The following is an 18,980-nucleotide window of genomic DNA, read 5'->3' on the forward strand; positions in this document are numbered from 1 at the left end:
ATCCTCAAAATCAAGGCAATAAATCCTCAAAATCAAGGCAATAAATTCTCAAAATCAAGGCAATAAATTCTCAAAATCAAGGCAATAAATTCTCAAAATCAAGGCAATAAATCCTCAAATCAAGGCAATAAATTCTCAAAATCAAGGCAATAAATCCTCAAAATCAAGGCAATAAATTCTCAGTCAAGGCAATAAATCCTCAAAATCAAGGCAATAAATCCCTCAAAATCAAGGCAATAAATTCTCAAAATCAAGGCAATAAATTCTCAAAATCAGGCAATAAATTCTCAAAATCAAGGCAATAATTCTCAAAATCAAGGCAATAAATTCTCAAAATCAAGGCAATAAATCATAAATCAAGGCAATAAATTCTCAGTCAAGGCAATAAATCCTCAAAATCAAGGCAATAAATTCTCAAAGAATAAACGCTGATGGGAGGAAAGACAAACATGACGATCAACTGAAAGGTCCCACGCTGTTGCTGGGGGGAGGGCACTGACGGGGGGCCTACCAACTGTCTCTGGGGGCAGTGTCCTCAACGTGTGTGGGTGTGGTGGTGGGTGGGCGTGAGGGGGTGGGGAGGTGAGGTGGGTGGTGGGATGTGGAGGGGGTGGGGGTGGGGGGTGGGGGGGTGAGGTGGTGGATTAGGAGGCAGGAGGAATGGTGGACTTATGAGGGAAAGGAAGAGGGGGTGAAACTAGAAAGGGATGAGGTAGAAGGAGAGAGAAAGAAGAAGGAAGGAAGGAAGGAAGAGAAGGAAGGAAGGAAGGAAGAAAATTTTTTTATAGACAAGCCAATTCAGAGGAAACAGAGTATCATATATCGACCTGCCACACCACATGACGCTGATTGCCACACACACACACACACACACACACACGCACACACACCTTTTATATTGCCACGGTGGTATTGTCTCGTCTCTGAGTAGTCCACAAGACACCTCCGGTCATAAGGTTTCCAATTGGACAGAACCTCGCTAATGACACTCCACTCTCTCTCTCTCTGGAGCTAATTAGTATATCAGGTAATTTGATTCTTGATTACTCGTTTCATGGTTCCGATTATAATCCAGTTAATTAGACTATTGTGGGGATTAAATCTGAGGTGTGTTTTTAATCCGAGTGGGTAAAAATTACATTAAATTCCCAGTCAAGTGATGAATGAAAAACCTCGGTGTGATGACGATGACTGAAAAGTGGATTAAGTAGAGAGGTTCATCGGGTAGAAAATGGGACTTCGGTCATTTACTTTAGTCATTTCTTTAGTCATTTCCTTCAGTCATCCTCGGTCATCTACTTTAGTAATTTTCTTCAGTCATCTTCGGTCATCTACTTTAGTCATTTCTTTAGTCATTTCCTTCAGTCATCCTCGGTCATCTACTTTAGTAATTTTCTTCAGTCATCTTCGGTCATCTACTTTAGTCATTTCTTTAGTCATTTCCTTCAGTCATCCTCGGTCATCTACTTTAGTAATTTTCTTCAGTCATCTTCGGTCATTTACTTTAGTCATTTCCTTCAGTCATCTTCGGTCATCTACTTAGTGTCCAGATGTTAGGGAGACTGAACCTAATATTTCCGTAAACACATAAGCTATCGTCTCCTTATTTGTTTTCGCGTTTCAGCATTTTTTGTTTAATTAGTTCAGGTGAGAGTTTAGTGTTGATACAGTTAATTGTGGTAATTCTTCGTCTGTCTGTCTGTCTGTCTGTTTGTCTGTTTGTCTGTCTGTCTGTCTGTCTGTCTGTTTGTTTGTGTCTCCATCTCTCTCTCATTGTCTATCTATCAATCTATCTATCTATCTATCATATTAAGTACAGATGCTCCGTGACATTGTTCCGTTCTAATGTTCCGTGTTCCTACCCAGTGTTCATGCTCCGTAGTTAAAGCTCCGTGTTCCGTTAAGTCATCTGGGCAGACACACTTTATTATCAACGACCAGACCTCCGTGCAATGACGCCAGCCTCCGTGATTACCTGGTGTAGAATAAGACCGAGGAATACATTGCTTGGTGATCTAGATGAGGCAGCTCTCTCTCTCTCTCTCTCTCTCTCTCTCTCTCTCTCTCTCTCTCTCTCTCTCTCTCTCTCTCTCCATCCTTTTCCTCTCTTCATCTTTCTTTCAGCTCTCTCTCTCTCTCTCTCTCTCTCTCTCTCTCTCTCTCTCTTCTGTCTCTCTCCGTAGCAAATATCTCTGACTGACTTGAAAGAGGCTACTATCTCTCTGTCTCATTCGTTTTCTCTTTCTCTCGGCAACTGGGATGAGGTAATATCTCACACGCAATAAGGCGAATAAATCTCTCTCTTTCTCTCTCTCTCTCTCTCTCTCTCTTCTCTCTCTCTCTCTCTCTCTCCCGCTATTTGACCGCAGTAGTTTGTCTCTGCGGATAATACAGTGACACAGATGCTGCCATGAACAAAAACATAATTTGATCTTACGACTTGACATTTTCGGTCCCCTGGTGGTCTGGGTGTGAGACCGTGGTAACAGGACAGGCGAAACTTGTAGCTATACGGGAAGAGAGAGAGAGAGAGAGAGAGAGAGAGAAGAGAAGAAGAAGAGAGAATAAAGCCATGATAATGTAAACACAAAGGTAAACATTCACATATGTAAATAAACTACACACAAGCGAATCCCAAAGGTGACTGACAAAACAGAATATTCACGAACGTATACGAACAAACCTAACAACCAAACCTGACCTAACCTAACCAAACCTGACCTAACCTAACCAAACCTGACCTGCACCTAATAACCAAACCTGACTTAACCTAACCAAACCTGACCTAAACCAAGCCAAACCTGACCTAACCTAACCAAACCTGACCTAACCTAACAAACCGCATCCTAAACCAAACCTGACCTAACCTAACAAACCTGACCTAACCAACCAAACCTGACCTACCCACAACAACCTGACTTAACCTAACCAAACCTGACCTAACAAACCAAACCTGACCTAACCTAACCAAACCTGACCTTAACCTAACCAAACCTGACCTAACCTAAACCAAACCTGACCCAACCAAACCTGACACGTAACAAACCAAACCTGACCTGACGTAACCTAATCTTCTAACCAAACCTGACCTGACCTGACCTAACCAAACCAAACCTGACGTAACCAAACAGCTTACTTGCCTAGCAAACCAAACCTGACCCTGTAAACCTAACCACCTACCTCAAGAAGAGTACCTGCGTGTTAAGGTCTCATTACTACCCAACCACGGATCTTGGGGTCTGTCTTGAGCTGCCTGTCATTACCGATCTAACTGATGGAGGTTTTACGTGAGGGAGAGATTTGTTTTGTTTTTGTCTTTGTTTTTTTCAAGTGTGATTTAACCTGAAAATAGGACATTCTTGATCGCTCTTATTGTTTATCGTTCGTTTTTGTTGTATTTGTAATTGTTATTGATTGTTTCTTGTTATTGTTCTTGTTTATTGATTGTTACTGTTTGTTTGTTATTGTTCTTTATTGTTTGTTTCTTGTTTTATTTGTTAATCCTTGGATATTTGTTTATTTTCCTTCGTCTGATACTTTGATTCTTGCTTTTACAAATATGTGATTATGATATGTAGTTAAGCACACATGTATATAGTATGTGTATTAGGAGAGAGATTCTATTCTTCATACATAATATATCGACCTCCTCCTCCTCTCTTCCTCTTCCCCTCCCTCCTCATCTTCCACTTCCCCTGCTTGTCTTCCCCCCTTCCTATCCCCTGCTCCTCCCATCTCCTCCTCCAACTACCCCTCACCACTCTTCCTCCTCCTCAGGTACAATTGGTACTCAGGGTCAATCATCTCGGACAGCTACAACGGCACGGACCAGACCATCGCTACACTCCTCAGCGACCTTAATGTGAACGTGAGAGGCGGCGCTGTCATCCCCCTTCAAGGTAGATTAGAGGTGAGTCCTACGTGTACCAGGATGATTAGAGGTGAGTCCTACGTGTATCAGGATGATTAGAGGTGAGCCCTATGTGTGTCAGGTAGATTAGAGGTGAGTCCTACGTGTATCAGGATGATTAGAGGTAGAGCCCTGTGTGTCAGGTTGATTAGGAGTGATGCGTGTATCAGGTTAATTGAGGTGAGTCCTACGTGTATCAGGATGATTAGAGGTGAGTCCTATGTGTGTCAGGTAGATTAGAGGTGAGTCTATGTGTGTCAGGTAGATTAGAGTGAGTCCTATGTGTGTCAGGTATATTAGAGGTGAGTCCTATGTGTGTCAGGTATATTAGAGGTGAGTCCTATGTGTGTCAGGTATATTAGAGGTGAGTCCTATGTGTGTCAGGTATATTAGAGGTGAGTCCTATGTGTATCAGGTTGATTAGAGGTGAGTCCTATGTGTGTCAGGATGATTAGAGGTGAGTCCTACGTGTGTCAGGTTGATTAGAGGTGAGTCCTATGTGTGTCAGGTATATTAGAGGTGAGTCCTATGTGTGTCAGGTATATTAGAGTGAGTCCTATTTATCAGGTTGATTAGAGGTGAGTCCTATGTGTGTCAGGATGATTAGAATTGAGTCTTACGTGTGTCAGGTTGATTAGAGGTGAGTCTATATGTGTCAGGTATATTAGATGTAAGTCCTATGTGTATCAGGTTGATTAGAGGTGAGTCCTACGTGTGTAGGTTGATTGAGGTAAGTCCTACGTGTGTCAGGTTGATTAGAGGTGGAGTCTACGTGTGTCAGGTTGATTAAGTGGAGTTCTATGTGTGTCAGGTATATTAGAAGTTGAGTCCTATGTGTGTCAGGTATATTAGAGGTGAGTCCTATGTGTGTCAGGTATATTAAAGGTGAGTCCTATGTGTCAGGTATATTAGATGTGAGTCCTATGTGTATCAGGTTGATTAGAGGTGAGTCCTACGTGTGTCAGGTAGATTAGAGGTGAGTCCTACGTGTGTCAGGTAGATTAGAGGTGAGTCCTACGTGTATCAGGTTGATTAGAGTGGAGTCCTACGTGTGTCAGGTTGATTAGAGGTGAGTCCTACGTGTGTCAGGTTGATTAGAGGTGAGTCCTACGTGTGTCAGGTTGATTAGAGGTGGAGTCCTACGTGTGTCAGGTAGATTAGAGTGAGTCTACGTTGTCGGGTATATTAGATGTGAGTCCTACGTGTGTCAGGTAGATTAGAGGTGAGTCCTACGTGTGTCAGGTAGATTAGAGGTGAGTCCTATGTGTGTCAGGTAGATTAGAGTGAGTCCTACGTGTCAGGATGATTAGAGGTGAGTCCTACGTGTGTCAGGTTGATTAAAGGTGAGTCCTATGTGTGTCAGGTTAGATTAGATTAGAGTCCTACGTGTCAGGATGATTAGAGGTGAGTCCTACGTGTGTCAGGTATATTAGAGTGAGTCTCGTGTCAGGTAGATTAGAGGTGGAGTCTACGTGTGTCAGGTAGATTAGAGGTGAGTCCTACGTGTGTCAGGTATATTAGAGGTGGAGTCCTACGTGTATCAGGTTGATTAGGGTGAGTCCTACGTGTGTCAGGTTGATTAAGGTGAGTCACGTGTATCAGGTTGATTAGAGGTGAGTCCTATGTGTGTCAGGTTGATTAGAGGTGAGTCCTATGTGTGTCAGGTTGATTAGAGGTGGAGTCCTACGTGTGTCAGGTTGATTAGAGGTGAGTCTGTGTGTCAGGTTGATTAGGGGTGAGTCCTACGTGTCAGGTTGATTAAAGTGGAGTCCTACGTGTGTCAGAGTGATTGGGGTGAGTCCTACGTGTGTCAGGATGATTAGAGGTGAGTCCTACGTGTGTCAGGATGATTAGAGGTGAGTCCTACGTGTGTCAGGTTGATTAGAGGTGAGTCCTACGTGTGTCAGGATGATTAGAGTTGAGTCCTACGTGTGTCAGGTTGATTAGAGGTGAGTCCTACGTGTGTCAGGTTGATTGAAGTTGAGTCCTATGTGTGTCAGGTTGATTAGAGGTGGAGTCCTACGTGTGTCAGGATGATTAGAGGTGAGTCCTACGTGTGTCAGGGTTGATTAGAGGTGAGTCCTATGTGTGTCAGGTAGATTAGAGGAGTCCTACGTGTCAGGATGATTAGAGGTGAGTCCTATGTGTGTCAGGTTGATTAGGGGTGAGTCCTGCGTTTGTCTGGTTGATTGGGGCTGGAGTCCTCGTGTGTCAGGTTAATTAGAGGTGAGTAATACATGTCAGGTAGATTAGAGGTGAGTAATACATGTCAGGTAGATTAGGGTGAGTATTATGTCAGGTAGATTAGAGGTGAGTCCTTCGTGCATCAGGATGATTAGAGTTGAGTAATACATGTCTGGTAGATTAGAGGTGAGTCTACGTGTGTCAGGTATATTGAAATTGGAGTCCTTATTGTCAGGATGATGAGGTGAGTCCTTCGTGTGTCGGTTAATTAGAGGTGAGTAATACATGTCAGGGTAGATTAGAGGTGAGTAATACATGTCAGGTAGTTAGAGAATTGAGTAATACATGTCAGGTAGATTAGGGTGTCTACGTGTGTCAGGATGATTAGAGGTGAGTCCTTCGTGTGTCAGGTTGATTAGAGGTGAGTCCTACGTGTGTCAGGATGATTAAGGTGAGTCCTATGTGTGTCAGGTTGATTAGGGGTTGGAGTCCTACGTGTGTCTGGTTGATTAGAGGTGAGTCCTACGTGTGTCAGGTTAATTAGAGGTTGAGTAATACATGTCAGGTAGATTAGAGGTGAGTAATACATGTCAGGTAGATTGAGATTAGTAATACATGTCAGGTAGATTAGAGGTGAGTCCTTCGTATGGATGATTAGAGGTGAGTAATACATGTCAGGTAGATTAGAGGTGAGTCCTTCGTGTGTCAGGTTGATTAGAGGTGATAATACATGTCAGGTAGATTAGAGGTGAGTCTACGTGTGTCAGGTATATTGAGGTTGAGTCCTACGTGTGTCAGGTTGATTAAGGTGAGTCCTTCGTGTGTCAGGTTAATTAGAAGTTGATATACATGTCAGGTAGATTAGAGGTGAGTAATACATGTCAGGTAGATTGGTGAGTAATACATGTCAGGTAGATTAGAGGTGAGTCCTTCGTGTGTCAGGTTGATTAGGGTGAAATACATGTCAGGTAGATTAGAGGTGAGTCCTACGTGTGTCAGGTATATTAGAGGTGAGTCTACGTGTGTCAGGATGATTAGAGGTGAGTCCTACGTGTATCAGGATGATTAGAGGTGGAGTCCTACGTGTATCAGGATGATTAGAGGTGAGTCCTATGTGTGTCAGGTTGATTAGAGGTGAATCCTATGTGTGTCAGGTTGATTAGAGGTGAGTCCTATGTGTGTCAGGTTGATTAGAGGTGAGTCCTACGTGTATCAGGATGATTGGTGAGTCCTACGTGTGTCAGGTTGATTAGAGGTGAGTCCACGTGTGTCAGGATGATTAGAGGTGAGTCTACGTGTGCAGGTTGATTAGAGGTGAGTCCTACGTGTGTCAGGTTGATTAGAGGTGAGTCCCTCGTGTGTCAGGATGATTAGAGGTGAGTCCTCGTGTATCAGGATGATTAGAGGTGAGTCCTACGTGTGTCAGGTAGATTAGAGGTGAGTCTACGTGTGTCAGGATGATTAGAGGTGAGTCTATGTGTGTCAGGGTTGATTAGAGGTGAGTCTCGTGTGTCAGGTTGATTAGAGGTGAGTCCTATGTGTGTCAGGTTGATTAGAGGTGAGTCCTATGTGTGTCAGGTAGATTAGAGGTGAGTCCTACGTGTGTCAGGATGATTAGAGGTGAGTCCTACGTGTCAGGTTGATTAGAGGTGAGTCCTATGTGTGTCAGGTAGATTAGAGGTGAGTCCTACGTGTGTCAGGATGATTAGAGGTGAGTCCTATGTGTGTCAGGTTGATTAGAGGTGAGTCCTACGTGTGTCAGGTTGATTAGAGGTGAGTCCTTCGTGTGTCAGGTTAATTAGAGGTGAGTAATACATGTCAGGTAGATTAGAGGTGAGTAATACATGTCAGGTCGATTAGAGGTGAGTAATACATGTCAGGTAGATTAGAGGTGAGTCCTTCGTGTGTCAGGTTGATTAGAGGTGAGTAATACATGTCAGGTAGATTAGAGGTGAGTCCTACGTGCGTCAGGTATATTAGAGGTGAGGTATTCATGTCATATAGATTAGAGGTGAGTTCATCCTCGTCTGTCAGCAGGTTGTGTCAGTCAAAAGGTCTTAAGTCAGTAGTCCGTGTTAGTAGAAACTTTTAAGTCAGGAGTCTTAAGTGAAAAGTCTAAGTCAAAAGACTATGTTAGTTAAAACGTAAAATCCAAGATACAGTCTGTGGAATCATCTTACATAAACCTAACCTAACCTAACCACACGATCGGTCTCTTATAGATTACAACAAACTGAGAGGTGATGATAAAATTATTGATAACGCTTGATAAAGAGAATGGAGGTTATTATACACACACACACACACACACACACACACACACACACACACACACACACACACACACACACACACACACTCTCTCTCTCTCTCTCTCTCTCTCTACCATATTTTTTGTGTCTGGCTTCAGAGACAAGAGCGTGACAACCTGAGTCGAGGGTGCCAAGGGCAAGTAGTGAGGATAGAGAGTCAGTGATGATGAGACTGTCAGTAACAGTGGTTTCAATGAATTCAATAGCTGTGAGTAAGGCAACTAATTCAGTTTGTAGAGTGGATGCCCAGTTGTTAATTCTAACTCCTTTCTCAATTATATTACCGTCAGGTTGAGTCACAACAATAGCACTTCCAGCCCTCCCACAGGCGGTGTTTAGAGATCCATCAGTGTAGATGGTCTGTGTGATATTATCATCAGTCTGTAGAGTGTGTATGTGTTCAAGAGCTCTCAATTTGGCAGTGTGTTGGAGATAAATGATTTGTATAATTAATTTTTTAGGCGGATACGTCGGTATTGTGATATCGAAGGGAACTGTCCGCCAGGGTGGCAGGAAGCGCTGTGGTGTCTCAACTTTGTTCAGGTGGTCTCGACATATTAAGATTGTATCCACTTTTTTGCACTTAGTAACTATATCAATTCTCATGTACAGAACCAAATACGCAATGTGCTTGAATACCTCTCACGTAAATGTGAATAACAAAGTGTGAGGCCAGACATACTGCCTCACACGCCTGTACTCACGCAGTTGTGAATAAGTTACCCTTTATGTATAGAACTAAACAAATAATGTAAATGAAATACTGTGTAACATTCAGTGCCATAATATCCTGACAACGGGGATTAATTATTATGACCCTTTGTAAACTCTACTCTGTAATCCTTTTGCGCCACCGCTCACAGGATGAGTGTGGGGTGCACAATATACTGTAGTAGCCGCTGTAAGCGGCAAAATCAATCTCTCTACCACCCACTCAGTAAAGTCACTGGGCCATGTAGGAATATTTTTTCTTCCTGCCGGAGGTTGGTGAGATCAATATTACCCCCCCCCCCCGGCCTCCTCCTCCCACACACCTGCGTCATATCTCCTCCTCTTCCGCTTCCCACACATCCTCCTCTTCCTCCTCCTACACCTAATTCTACTCTTCCTCCTCCTACACCTCCTATTCTTCCTCCTTCTACACCTCCTCCTCTTCCTCCTTCTACGCCTCCACCTCTTCCTGCCTCCTACCTTTTTATTCTCTTCCTCCCTCTTCCTTCATTCCACTTACCCAGTATTTCTTTCTTTCTTTCTCCCAAACCAAACTTTTCAGCTCCCCAAGACACTTCTCTCTGCAGACCAAAACATTTTAAGCTCCCTGACACACACACACACACACACACACACACACACACACACACACACATACACACACACACACACACACACTCAGGCCAGGGCAATTCGGCAACTTACTCCCTGAATTACCTGCCGGGTCTCCTGAGAACCTGATGAGCTAATTGGCTTGTCAACACCTGTTTTAGTAGATATTTGACAGAGAGAGAAAGAGCGAAAGAGACAGAAAGGAGAAAACGAACGAAATACAGAGCGAGACAGAATATAAAAAGAGACAGACAGCCAGAATAAAGAGAGAGAGAGAGAGAGAGAGAGAGAGAGAGAGAGAGAGAGAGAGAGAGAGAGAGATAAAGCTCATCACATTATTACCTTTTTCTATAATAAGAATTCATCCACGGAAAAAAAATAAAAGCAAAAAATCCTCCTGCAAGCCAGGAGATTGGCCGACGTGCACTGCTACACACTGGGGGGGGGGCAGGAGAAGGGAAGGGGAGGGGGGACAGGAGGGGGAGAGAGGGGGTGGAGCAGGGGAGGGGGGGAAGGGGAGGGGGGAGAGGGGTGGGACAGGGAAGAGGGGGAGAGGGGGTGGGACAGAGGAGGGAACGGGGGGGAGGGGGGGACAGGAGGAAGGAAGGGGGGAGGGGGAGAGGGGGGAAAAGTGGACAGGAGGAGGGAAGGGGGAGAGGGGTGACAGAAGGAGGGGGGGAGAGGGGGTGGGGATAGGGGAGGAGGGAAGGGGGAGGGGGGGAGAGGGGGTGGGACAGGAGGAGGGGAAGGGGAAGGGGGGGACAGTAGGGGGGAGGGGGGACAGAAGGAGGAAGGGGAGGAGTGGTGAAGGAAGGCACCAATCGGAGCACCAATCGGAAGTCCTGACTCAATATTACCAACTACCATATAAGAGTTGTTGTCGAGGGCGGGAACTACACCTAGAAGACTGATATAATTACACCCTGGTAAGACTGAAACACTAACACTGGTAAGACTGAAACACTAACACTGGTAAGACTGAAACACTAACACTGGTAAGACTGAAACACTAACCCTGGTAAGACTGAAACACTAACACTGGTAAGACTGAAACACTAACACTGGTAAGACTGAAACACTAACACTAGTAAGACTGAAACACTAACACTGGTAAGACTGAAACACTAACCCTGGTAAGACTGAAACACTAACACTGGTTAGACTGAAACACTAACCCTGGTAAGACTGAAACACTAACACTGGTAAGACTGAAACACTAAAACCCTGGTAAGACTGAAACACTAACCCTGTTAAGACTGAAACACTAACCCCGGTAAGCCTGAAGAAGAAGAAGAATAATAATTAAACCATACACAAACTACTCTTAATAACAAACAAACAAGAAAGCGAGCGAACGAGCGTCTGGCGTAGTAAGCAAAACACCACAAAGACAATATATCCACAGCACTTGACTAAAATTCACCCATGTTGGCTAAAGCATTTCGTCGACTCTCATACACACACAATCAGGTTTGCTACACCTCAACTCGTCACTCGATAACTCGGCTTCAACACACAGGAGACTGGAAATGTATTGGGTAACTGCTGGTTCTTGAGCGACCAGAAGGAGGAAGAGAGGAGGTGACAAGAGATGGATGGATGGATGGTAGAAGGGGGAATGGAGAGAGAGGAGGAGGAGATAAGGGATATTAAGAGAATGAAAGAATGAGAGATAGAGGGGTAGATAAGAAAAGCAAGGGGGAAAAGAGAGACAGACGGAGAGATGAGGAGAGAGGGTGAGAGAGATAGAGATCGGACTGTCAATAGCGAGGACAAGAAAATGACGTTGATTTTCTTGCCATGAGTAGAGAGCAAAAATAATCCATTAGGGGGATTATTATTACTTTTCTTTTTACCATCAACAAAATTCTGTAAATGGAAGTATGGGGGAGACTCTCTCTCTCTCTCTCTCTCTCTTTGTCTTGCTCACGTTCTCTTCATATTTCTCTCTTGTTTTTTGTTTAAGTCTTTCTATCTATAAGTTGCTCTCTCGGGACAGTCTTGACTTGCATTATCGATGTCATTAACTCCGAGACTTGAATTTCTCTATCACTCACTCACTTTCCCACCCGTTCACTCTCTCTTTCTTTCTTTCTACCCTGATGAGAACCTGACCCATGCAGGTCGTTAACTACGAGGTGAAAGGCATCGTTAAAGTCATCAGGAGGCGTGAGAGGAGGAAGAAGAGGAGGGGGAAGAGGTGGAGGGGGAAGAGGTGGAGGGGGAAGAGTTGGAGTGGGGGGGGAGGAGGGAAGCTTTCTGAAATAATCAACCTGTTAGACACATAGTTAGACAGACTAATTAACTGAAGCATCAAGGTTCCATTAGGCGGTTCGACTATTCAGACAGACTAACACACTGAAACCTCAAAGGTCATGGGCGGTTCATTTTCAGATTCGAAACACATTCCAAATTTTTATCTCATTTACATTTAGACTGACACAGTGACAACGTATTAAGGGTTGGAACGTTTTAATGGCTATTTCGAATCATGTTCCAAAGTTGTATCTAATTTCCATATAGAACAATACACTGAACCATTAAAGTGGGGTTCAATGCTATTTCGAAGCATTTAGTAAACCTTGATTGACTTTTCGAACAAATTAACTCACTAAATCACTAAGAGCTTTAAGGCTTCATTGTCGACTCGAAACATTTTGCAAAATTTTATCTAATTATCAGCTTCACCGACACACTGAAACACCAAAATTCGAAGCAATATGTAGACTACAGGTTTATGGTTGAATCGAAATATCTTGCAAATATTAAGTGCGTAGGTCAGGTGTTGTCGTCATCAGCTGTTACGATAAACGATCATATGGTCTTAAATTATGTCGGTGACCGTGTTCTCTCTCTCTCTCTCTCTCTCTCTCTCTCTCTCTCTCTCTCTATTAGAAAACGAGACAAAAAGAAGGGCTGAGCTTAATGGAAGTTGATGTAGACAAATAATGGAATCTCATACAATAAGCTATTAACCTGACACTTAACCTAACTATACAGACAGGCACAGACAAGTAAGTAATTAAGAAGGAAGCCAGACAGGAAGACAGCTACCCGCCCACTCACTCACCTACCCGCCCACTCACTCACCAACCCACCCGCCCACTCACTCACCTACCCACTCACTCGCTCACTCAACCATCCCCTCCTGCACGTGATCAAACATTCCCTGGCGACGAACCTATTCATCAATACACACATACACACACACACACACACACACACACACACACACACCTCCCTCCCCGTTTCTAGGAGAATGTAAATGAATTGAAATAAACTAGTTGACTGACTTGTGCCTGGCGCTGTGTAAGTCGTGTGTGCTTAATACACTAGATATGGAAGAGAGTTTATTATTGCTAGATGTACGTTATTCACTATGTATGTATGTATGTATGTATGTATGTATGTATGTATGTATGTATCCTACCCTCCCTCAACTTTGGGTGAACGAGATATGAGCGAGACCTTCCCCAACTACGAGAACGAGGTGTGAACGAGACTCTCCTCACTTCCCTCCACGAGTCAAAGCTCTCAGATTCACAACGCGTTTTCCATCCGGTGTTCCAGCGGGATATAGAGAGTCAGTGTTATGAGCCGGAGGAGAGAGAGAGAGAGAGAGAGAGAGAGAGAGAGAGAGAGAGAGAGAGAGATAACAACAGAAACATAAATAAGGGCCAAAGAATGACGTGAAGAGGAACAAAAGATAACGAAGAGGAAAGTTTAACAAAGATAACGGATAAAAGACAGTGTAATCTCACCGAAACTTTCCGTCTCTCTATCTCACAGTCTGTCTCTCTTTATCTCTCTCTCTCTCTCTCTACGCCTCAGGACTTCAATATCGACTTTCTTTAATTCTCTTTCACTCTATCTCTCTTTTGTTTCCATCTATTCCTTGGCTATAACTATGAACCTCTCTCTTTCATCTGCATATAAATTAATACCTTCAAAAAACCATTAAAGTTTATGTCAACACTCCTAACCCTCTACCCTCTCCTTCCTCTCTCCCTGCTTTCCTCCTTCTCTCTCACCCTCCCTTCCACCCCTCTCCCTTCCCTCTCATCCCCACTTCCCTTGAACTTGACCTCTTTTCCCGACACTTTGACCTTTCTGACCTTCCCAGAAGCCATAGAGGTGATGTGAGTTGACCTTTTTTTTTAGTATAGCAACTTGACCTCATTTGACCTGTGTTGACAGTAGTTGAAATGAACTTTATTTCGGCCTTTCAAGTAAAAAAAATCATTTATACAAGAAAACAAAGAAGAATTAAATAGACTAGACTTCAAGTGGCTCAAGAAAGTCTCATTAAAAGACTCACATAACTCCTATAGTCTAAAAAAAAAAATACCATCTTTTACTCTTCCTTCTTTATCTCGCCTCCTCTTCTCCCTTCTTACCTCTCTGTCTATTTCTTTTCCTCCTTTTATCTCCTTCCTCTCCCCCCTTCCCCCTCTATTTCTCGCCTATTCTTCCTCCACACCCACACACAGGGCAAGGTCATACGCAAGGGTCAGAGGTCAAACAATTCGATGAACTTTTGATTCTTACTTTGATCCAACCTCCCATCCACCCGTAACACCCACACACCCTCTCTCATCCAGTTATCCACCCATAAACACCATCTATCCACCCACACTTCTCCATCATTCTCCCTCCCACCAACGCCCCCACATGCTCCCACCTACCCACATCCACCCACCAAAACACCCACACCCACCCACACCCACCCACCAACGTCCCCATACCCCACGATAGGAAAACTCAGCACGGTGTTTGACAAGTGTTTTCGTGACAGTTGTGTACCATATAGTAGTATCAGCTATGACAGGTATTCGGGTCTTGAGTGTATTCTAAAAAGCATTTGATCCATTGTTCGTATTAAACCTCTCTCGCTGGTGTGATGGTTTGAGATCATTACCTCCCTACCATCACCACTCACTGTACTGTAACCATCACCACTCACTGTACTGTAACCATCACCACTCACTGTACTGTAACCATCACCACTCATTGTACTGTAACCATCACCACTCATTGCACTGTAACCATCACCACTCATTGTACTGTAACCATCACCACTCACTGTACTGTAACCATCACCACTCACTGTACTGTAACCATCACCACTCATTGTACTGTAACCATCACCACTCACTGTACTGTAACCATCACCACTCATTGTACTGTAACCATCACCACTCACTGTACTGTAACCATCACCACTCACTGTACTGTCTCATTATGTCGTCGTGTTGTTCATTCAGAAGCAGTAATACAGGTACAGGTTCGTGTACTGTTACAGGTAGAGATACGAGTAGTTACAGGTACAAGTATAGATACAGGTGCAGATACAAGTACAGGTACAAGATACAGCTACAGGTAAATATACAGGTAAAAAAAGAGTCATCATCGAAAATTATGTCAACACGACTAATAATTAATCCATCAATATATGATTTATTATAATAAAAATGCAACGACCGAGTGTGGGTACATTACACTCGCTTCCTATCCTAGAGGTTCCTGGTTCGAGTACAGTTTACGGGTACTGAGCATTATAGATGAGTACAGTGTCTCCTTGAGTACTAAAAGTTGAGTACTCGTTTTGTTGCATCCGTACTTCCCTTTATGAGATCAACTATCGTTTTCATGAGGTTATGGTGTAAACAAAGGCAGCAGTCGAGTGTGTTTACATCTCTCAAACACAACAGTTAAACTTCTTAAGTCCAAAGCATTATTAAATAAGTTTAAAATTATGAAAAATAAATAAAATAAAAATCCTCCCTCTTCACCTCCTAAAAAATGTATCAGCAAATTTCTTCCGTTAAATCAGAATTAAAGTAGAATTATGAGTCAAAGTTTCTCCTGGGGGAGGAGGGGATTAACAGCAGACTCATAAATAGAAGTGTTGATGACACACAGGCACTCACGCAAACACAAAGGCAGAAATTAGCACACACAGACACACGAATATATAAAAAGAATAGAAGTATAAACATCAGCAAGAGTGTGTAAACATTATATATATATATATATATATATATATATATATATATATATATATATATATATATATATATATATATATATATATATATATATATATATATATATATATATATATATGCAAGTAAATCACTGTAAGTGCGCGTGATGGTAGTATAATGAAAGATATTCAGCTAGTCTGCTCACCCCTGGAAGATGTGAATTACACGAAAGCGCTTGGGAACTTCGTGTTTTCTTCTTTCCTTGTGGTTATCATATATATATATATATATATATATATATATATATATATATATATATATATATATATATATATATATATATATATATATATATATATATATATATATATATTATTATTAGCCCAGTATAACCTTTACCATCCAGTGAAAAGATAACACTGTGAGACTCTTACCTTGGAGGAGCACATCAACACTACAGACAGACACTGCGGGTTTCTTAACATGAAATATCCATCGTACCTTCTGTCTGTCTGTCTGTCTGTCACCTGGGCAGAGTAAACATACACCATAATCATAAAGCACTAAGAGACACTCACCTTGCAGAACTTCATCAACACCACAGCTGACGTGTCACAGCAGCCCTTCTACCTGCTTGTCGCTCTCACCTGCCCTTCCTCCACACCTAATGACATACAACAAGGATTCAATACCTCTGGTAAGTTTAATACAACAACCACTAATACTATAACCAAACAAACAATAATAATAGTAATGTAAATTGTCATGTGAGATACTGAAGCAACGAGACAGTAAAGCAAATTATCATGTGAGATACTGAAGCAACGAGACAGTAAAGCATATCATCATGTAAGATACTGAAGCAGCACGCTCTCAATGGATTCATAAATACGTATAAAAAATAAATCTTTATCTACCGAGAGAAAGATTCGAGTGCTTGAAGCTGTTTGTGTTTACGTGTCTCTCTTGTTAACATACTGTTTATATGATATATCTCAACTCTATTACAAACCACATTTCATATTTAATACTTAATTTATATAACACATCAGTAATTATATATATCAACACAATAATCACCAAGCTCGTTAATTAACATCCTGAACACCTGTATGTACCCCCAGCTAAAGGTATGTTGTATGTTGACGACGGGATTACACCTGTGGACCAGAACCCACCTGTAGAAAACCTGGATATGAAGGTAGACAACAACCAACTATCCGTGACCCGCCTTCCTCCTCCTGCGGCAGGGAACCCGAATGGCCTATGCGACCACCCTACTAACCTTTCTACCTCCATCAACAAAGTCATTGTCTACGGCGCTCCGAAGGTGACCAAGGTGCGTGGTGGTGCATTATTGAGGTACTAGAGTATGTAGTGGAGTGTTATTGGGGTGCGAGAGTGTGTGGTGGTGTATTATTGAGGTACTAGAGTGTGTGTCGGTGTGTTATTGAGGTGCTGGGGTTCATGGTGGTGTGTTATTAAGGTACTAGAGTGTGTGGCGGTGTGTTAGTGAGGTGCTGGGGTTCATGGTGGTGTGTTATTAAGGTGCTAGAGTGTGTGGCGGTGTGTTATAGAGGTGCGGGAGTGTGTGGTAGCGTGTTATTGAGGTGCTGGGGTGCGTGGTGGTGTGTTATTGAGGTGCTAGAGACGACACACACACACACACTAAAACACGAAAACTAAACCAAAACTAAAGCACGAAAACAACATTAACTTAAAGGCTCACCTGTACTGTACATTACGCTTGTGTTGTCAACAGTTGTTCGTGGATGGCGCCATACATAACTTCACGCAGACGGATGACACACTGGCTCTCCACATAAAAGACATCAACTACGACTGGTGTGTCTCCTCTCAGCTCAATATTACCTGGGTGTGAGGCTTCGATCTCTACTTGTGGCAGGAGACGAGTTAATGGTCATCTGGTAAACATCGTCTCATCACCTGGAAATAATTCATTAGATAATACTTTGTGACATGTAATTATTATGTATATTTTAGTATAATGATTTAATGATATGATCTCGTCTTTAGTGTTGTGGTTGTGATTATAAACAATTGTCAGACTTCATATAGCGATTACACCTGTCTATTACCTGAACAACATAAGGTGTGATAATTTTTAAACTTAATTAGTATTTGTATATTATCTTCACTATTTAAATGTTTGTAGACGTACCTGTACTTGTCTTTATACCTGGACCTTCACTTGTTGTTTTTTGAATTTACAAATAAAATTAATTACTTAAGAAAATTTGTTTAAATGACTTTATACATTAAATGAATACATAGCATATAAGGTTGAATGATATAGCCAACTACAGTAGGTTTAAGCATATTAGAGAGAGAGAGAGAGAGAGAGAGAGAGAGAGAGAGAGAGAGAGAGAGAGAGAGAGAGAGAGAGAGAGAGAGATGAGAGAGAGAGAGAGAGAGAGAGAGAGAGAGAGAGATAAAAGAAATATCGAGATGAAATACTAAAAAAAAAACACCATTAGAGAGAGAGAGAGAGAGAGAGAGAGAGATTATCTTTAAAGTCTAATCATACAGTACGGTACCCACACGTAACTTAACCATGCACATCAACTCCCAAAGAGAAAAACAACAACGACTTGTAATTGGTGTAAACAGTGAGAGATCTTCCCTACACCCACACACCTGCATCTAATCAATTCCTCTCACCTGTTTTTTTTTTTTTGTATCTCACCTAATCCTAAAAAAATTGAGACAGGGAGATAAAGAGTAAAGAAATCTAAATAAATAGATAGATAGATTGAAGATTAGGTATATGAATATAGTTTAGTTACTCCAATATATCAAAGAAAATGGGATAATGACGTCATGTTGAACTAAAGGTAAACACACTGTGGAGTCAATGTTTACAAACACCTGAATAACACGTTACTGCGTGTCGTGTTACTGTAAGGTCAATATAAGAAGATCTAGATGATGATGATGATGATGATGAGGATGATGATGATGATGATGAGGATGATGATGATGATGATGATGATGAGGATGATTATTATTATTATTATTATTATTTATTGGCGTAAAATCATCATATAAGGTATAATGGCACTGACTCGATACACACACACACATAAAAAAAAACTACCCAAATCGAAATGCCACACGTGAAATAAAAATCATTCCTTAATACTCTAATTTTTACCTCATTCCTTACCCACGAATTCTGAGGATGTGTTCCCCCCCCCCCCCCCCCCACCCTCGTTATCCTTCCTCGAGTTTAATTTTCTTTTA

The 18,980-nt window shown here is 42.2% G+C and overlaps 1 protein-coding gene across 1 annotated transcript in view; it reads left to right on the top strand.

Moving 5' to 3' along the window:
- Positions 1-17,973, top strand: part of LOC121876034 (maltase-glucoamylase, intestinal-like) — a 41,233-nt gene extending 23,260 nt beyond the window's left edge. Inside the window, exons 5-8 of the mRNA XM_042380906.1 lie at positions 3,778-3,910; positions 16,302-16,413; positions 16,841-17,055; positions 17,479-17,973. Of these exons, the coding sequence (XP_042236840.1) occupies positions 3,778-3,910; positions 16,302-16,413; positions 16,841-17,055; positions 17,479-17,598 (580 nt within the window). The 3' untranslated portion in view covers positions 17,599-17,973. The remainder of the gene's footprint in view (positions 1-3,777; positions 3,911-16,301; positions 16,414-16,840; positions 17,056-17,478) is intronic.
- Positions 17,974-18,980: the final 1,007 nt, after the last annotated feature.

This window comes from Homarus americanus, unplaced genomic scaffold (genome assembly GCF_018991925.1).
Source record: "Homarus americanus isolate GMGI-L3 unplaced genomic scaffold, GMGI_Hamer_2.0 scaffold15811, whole genome shotgun sequence".
Lineage (NCBI taxonomy): Eukaryota > Metazoa > Arthropoda > Malacostraca > Decapoda > Nephropidae > Homarus > Homarus americanus.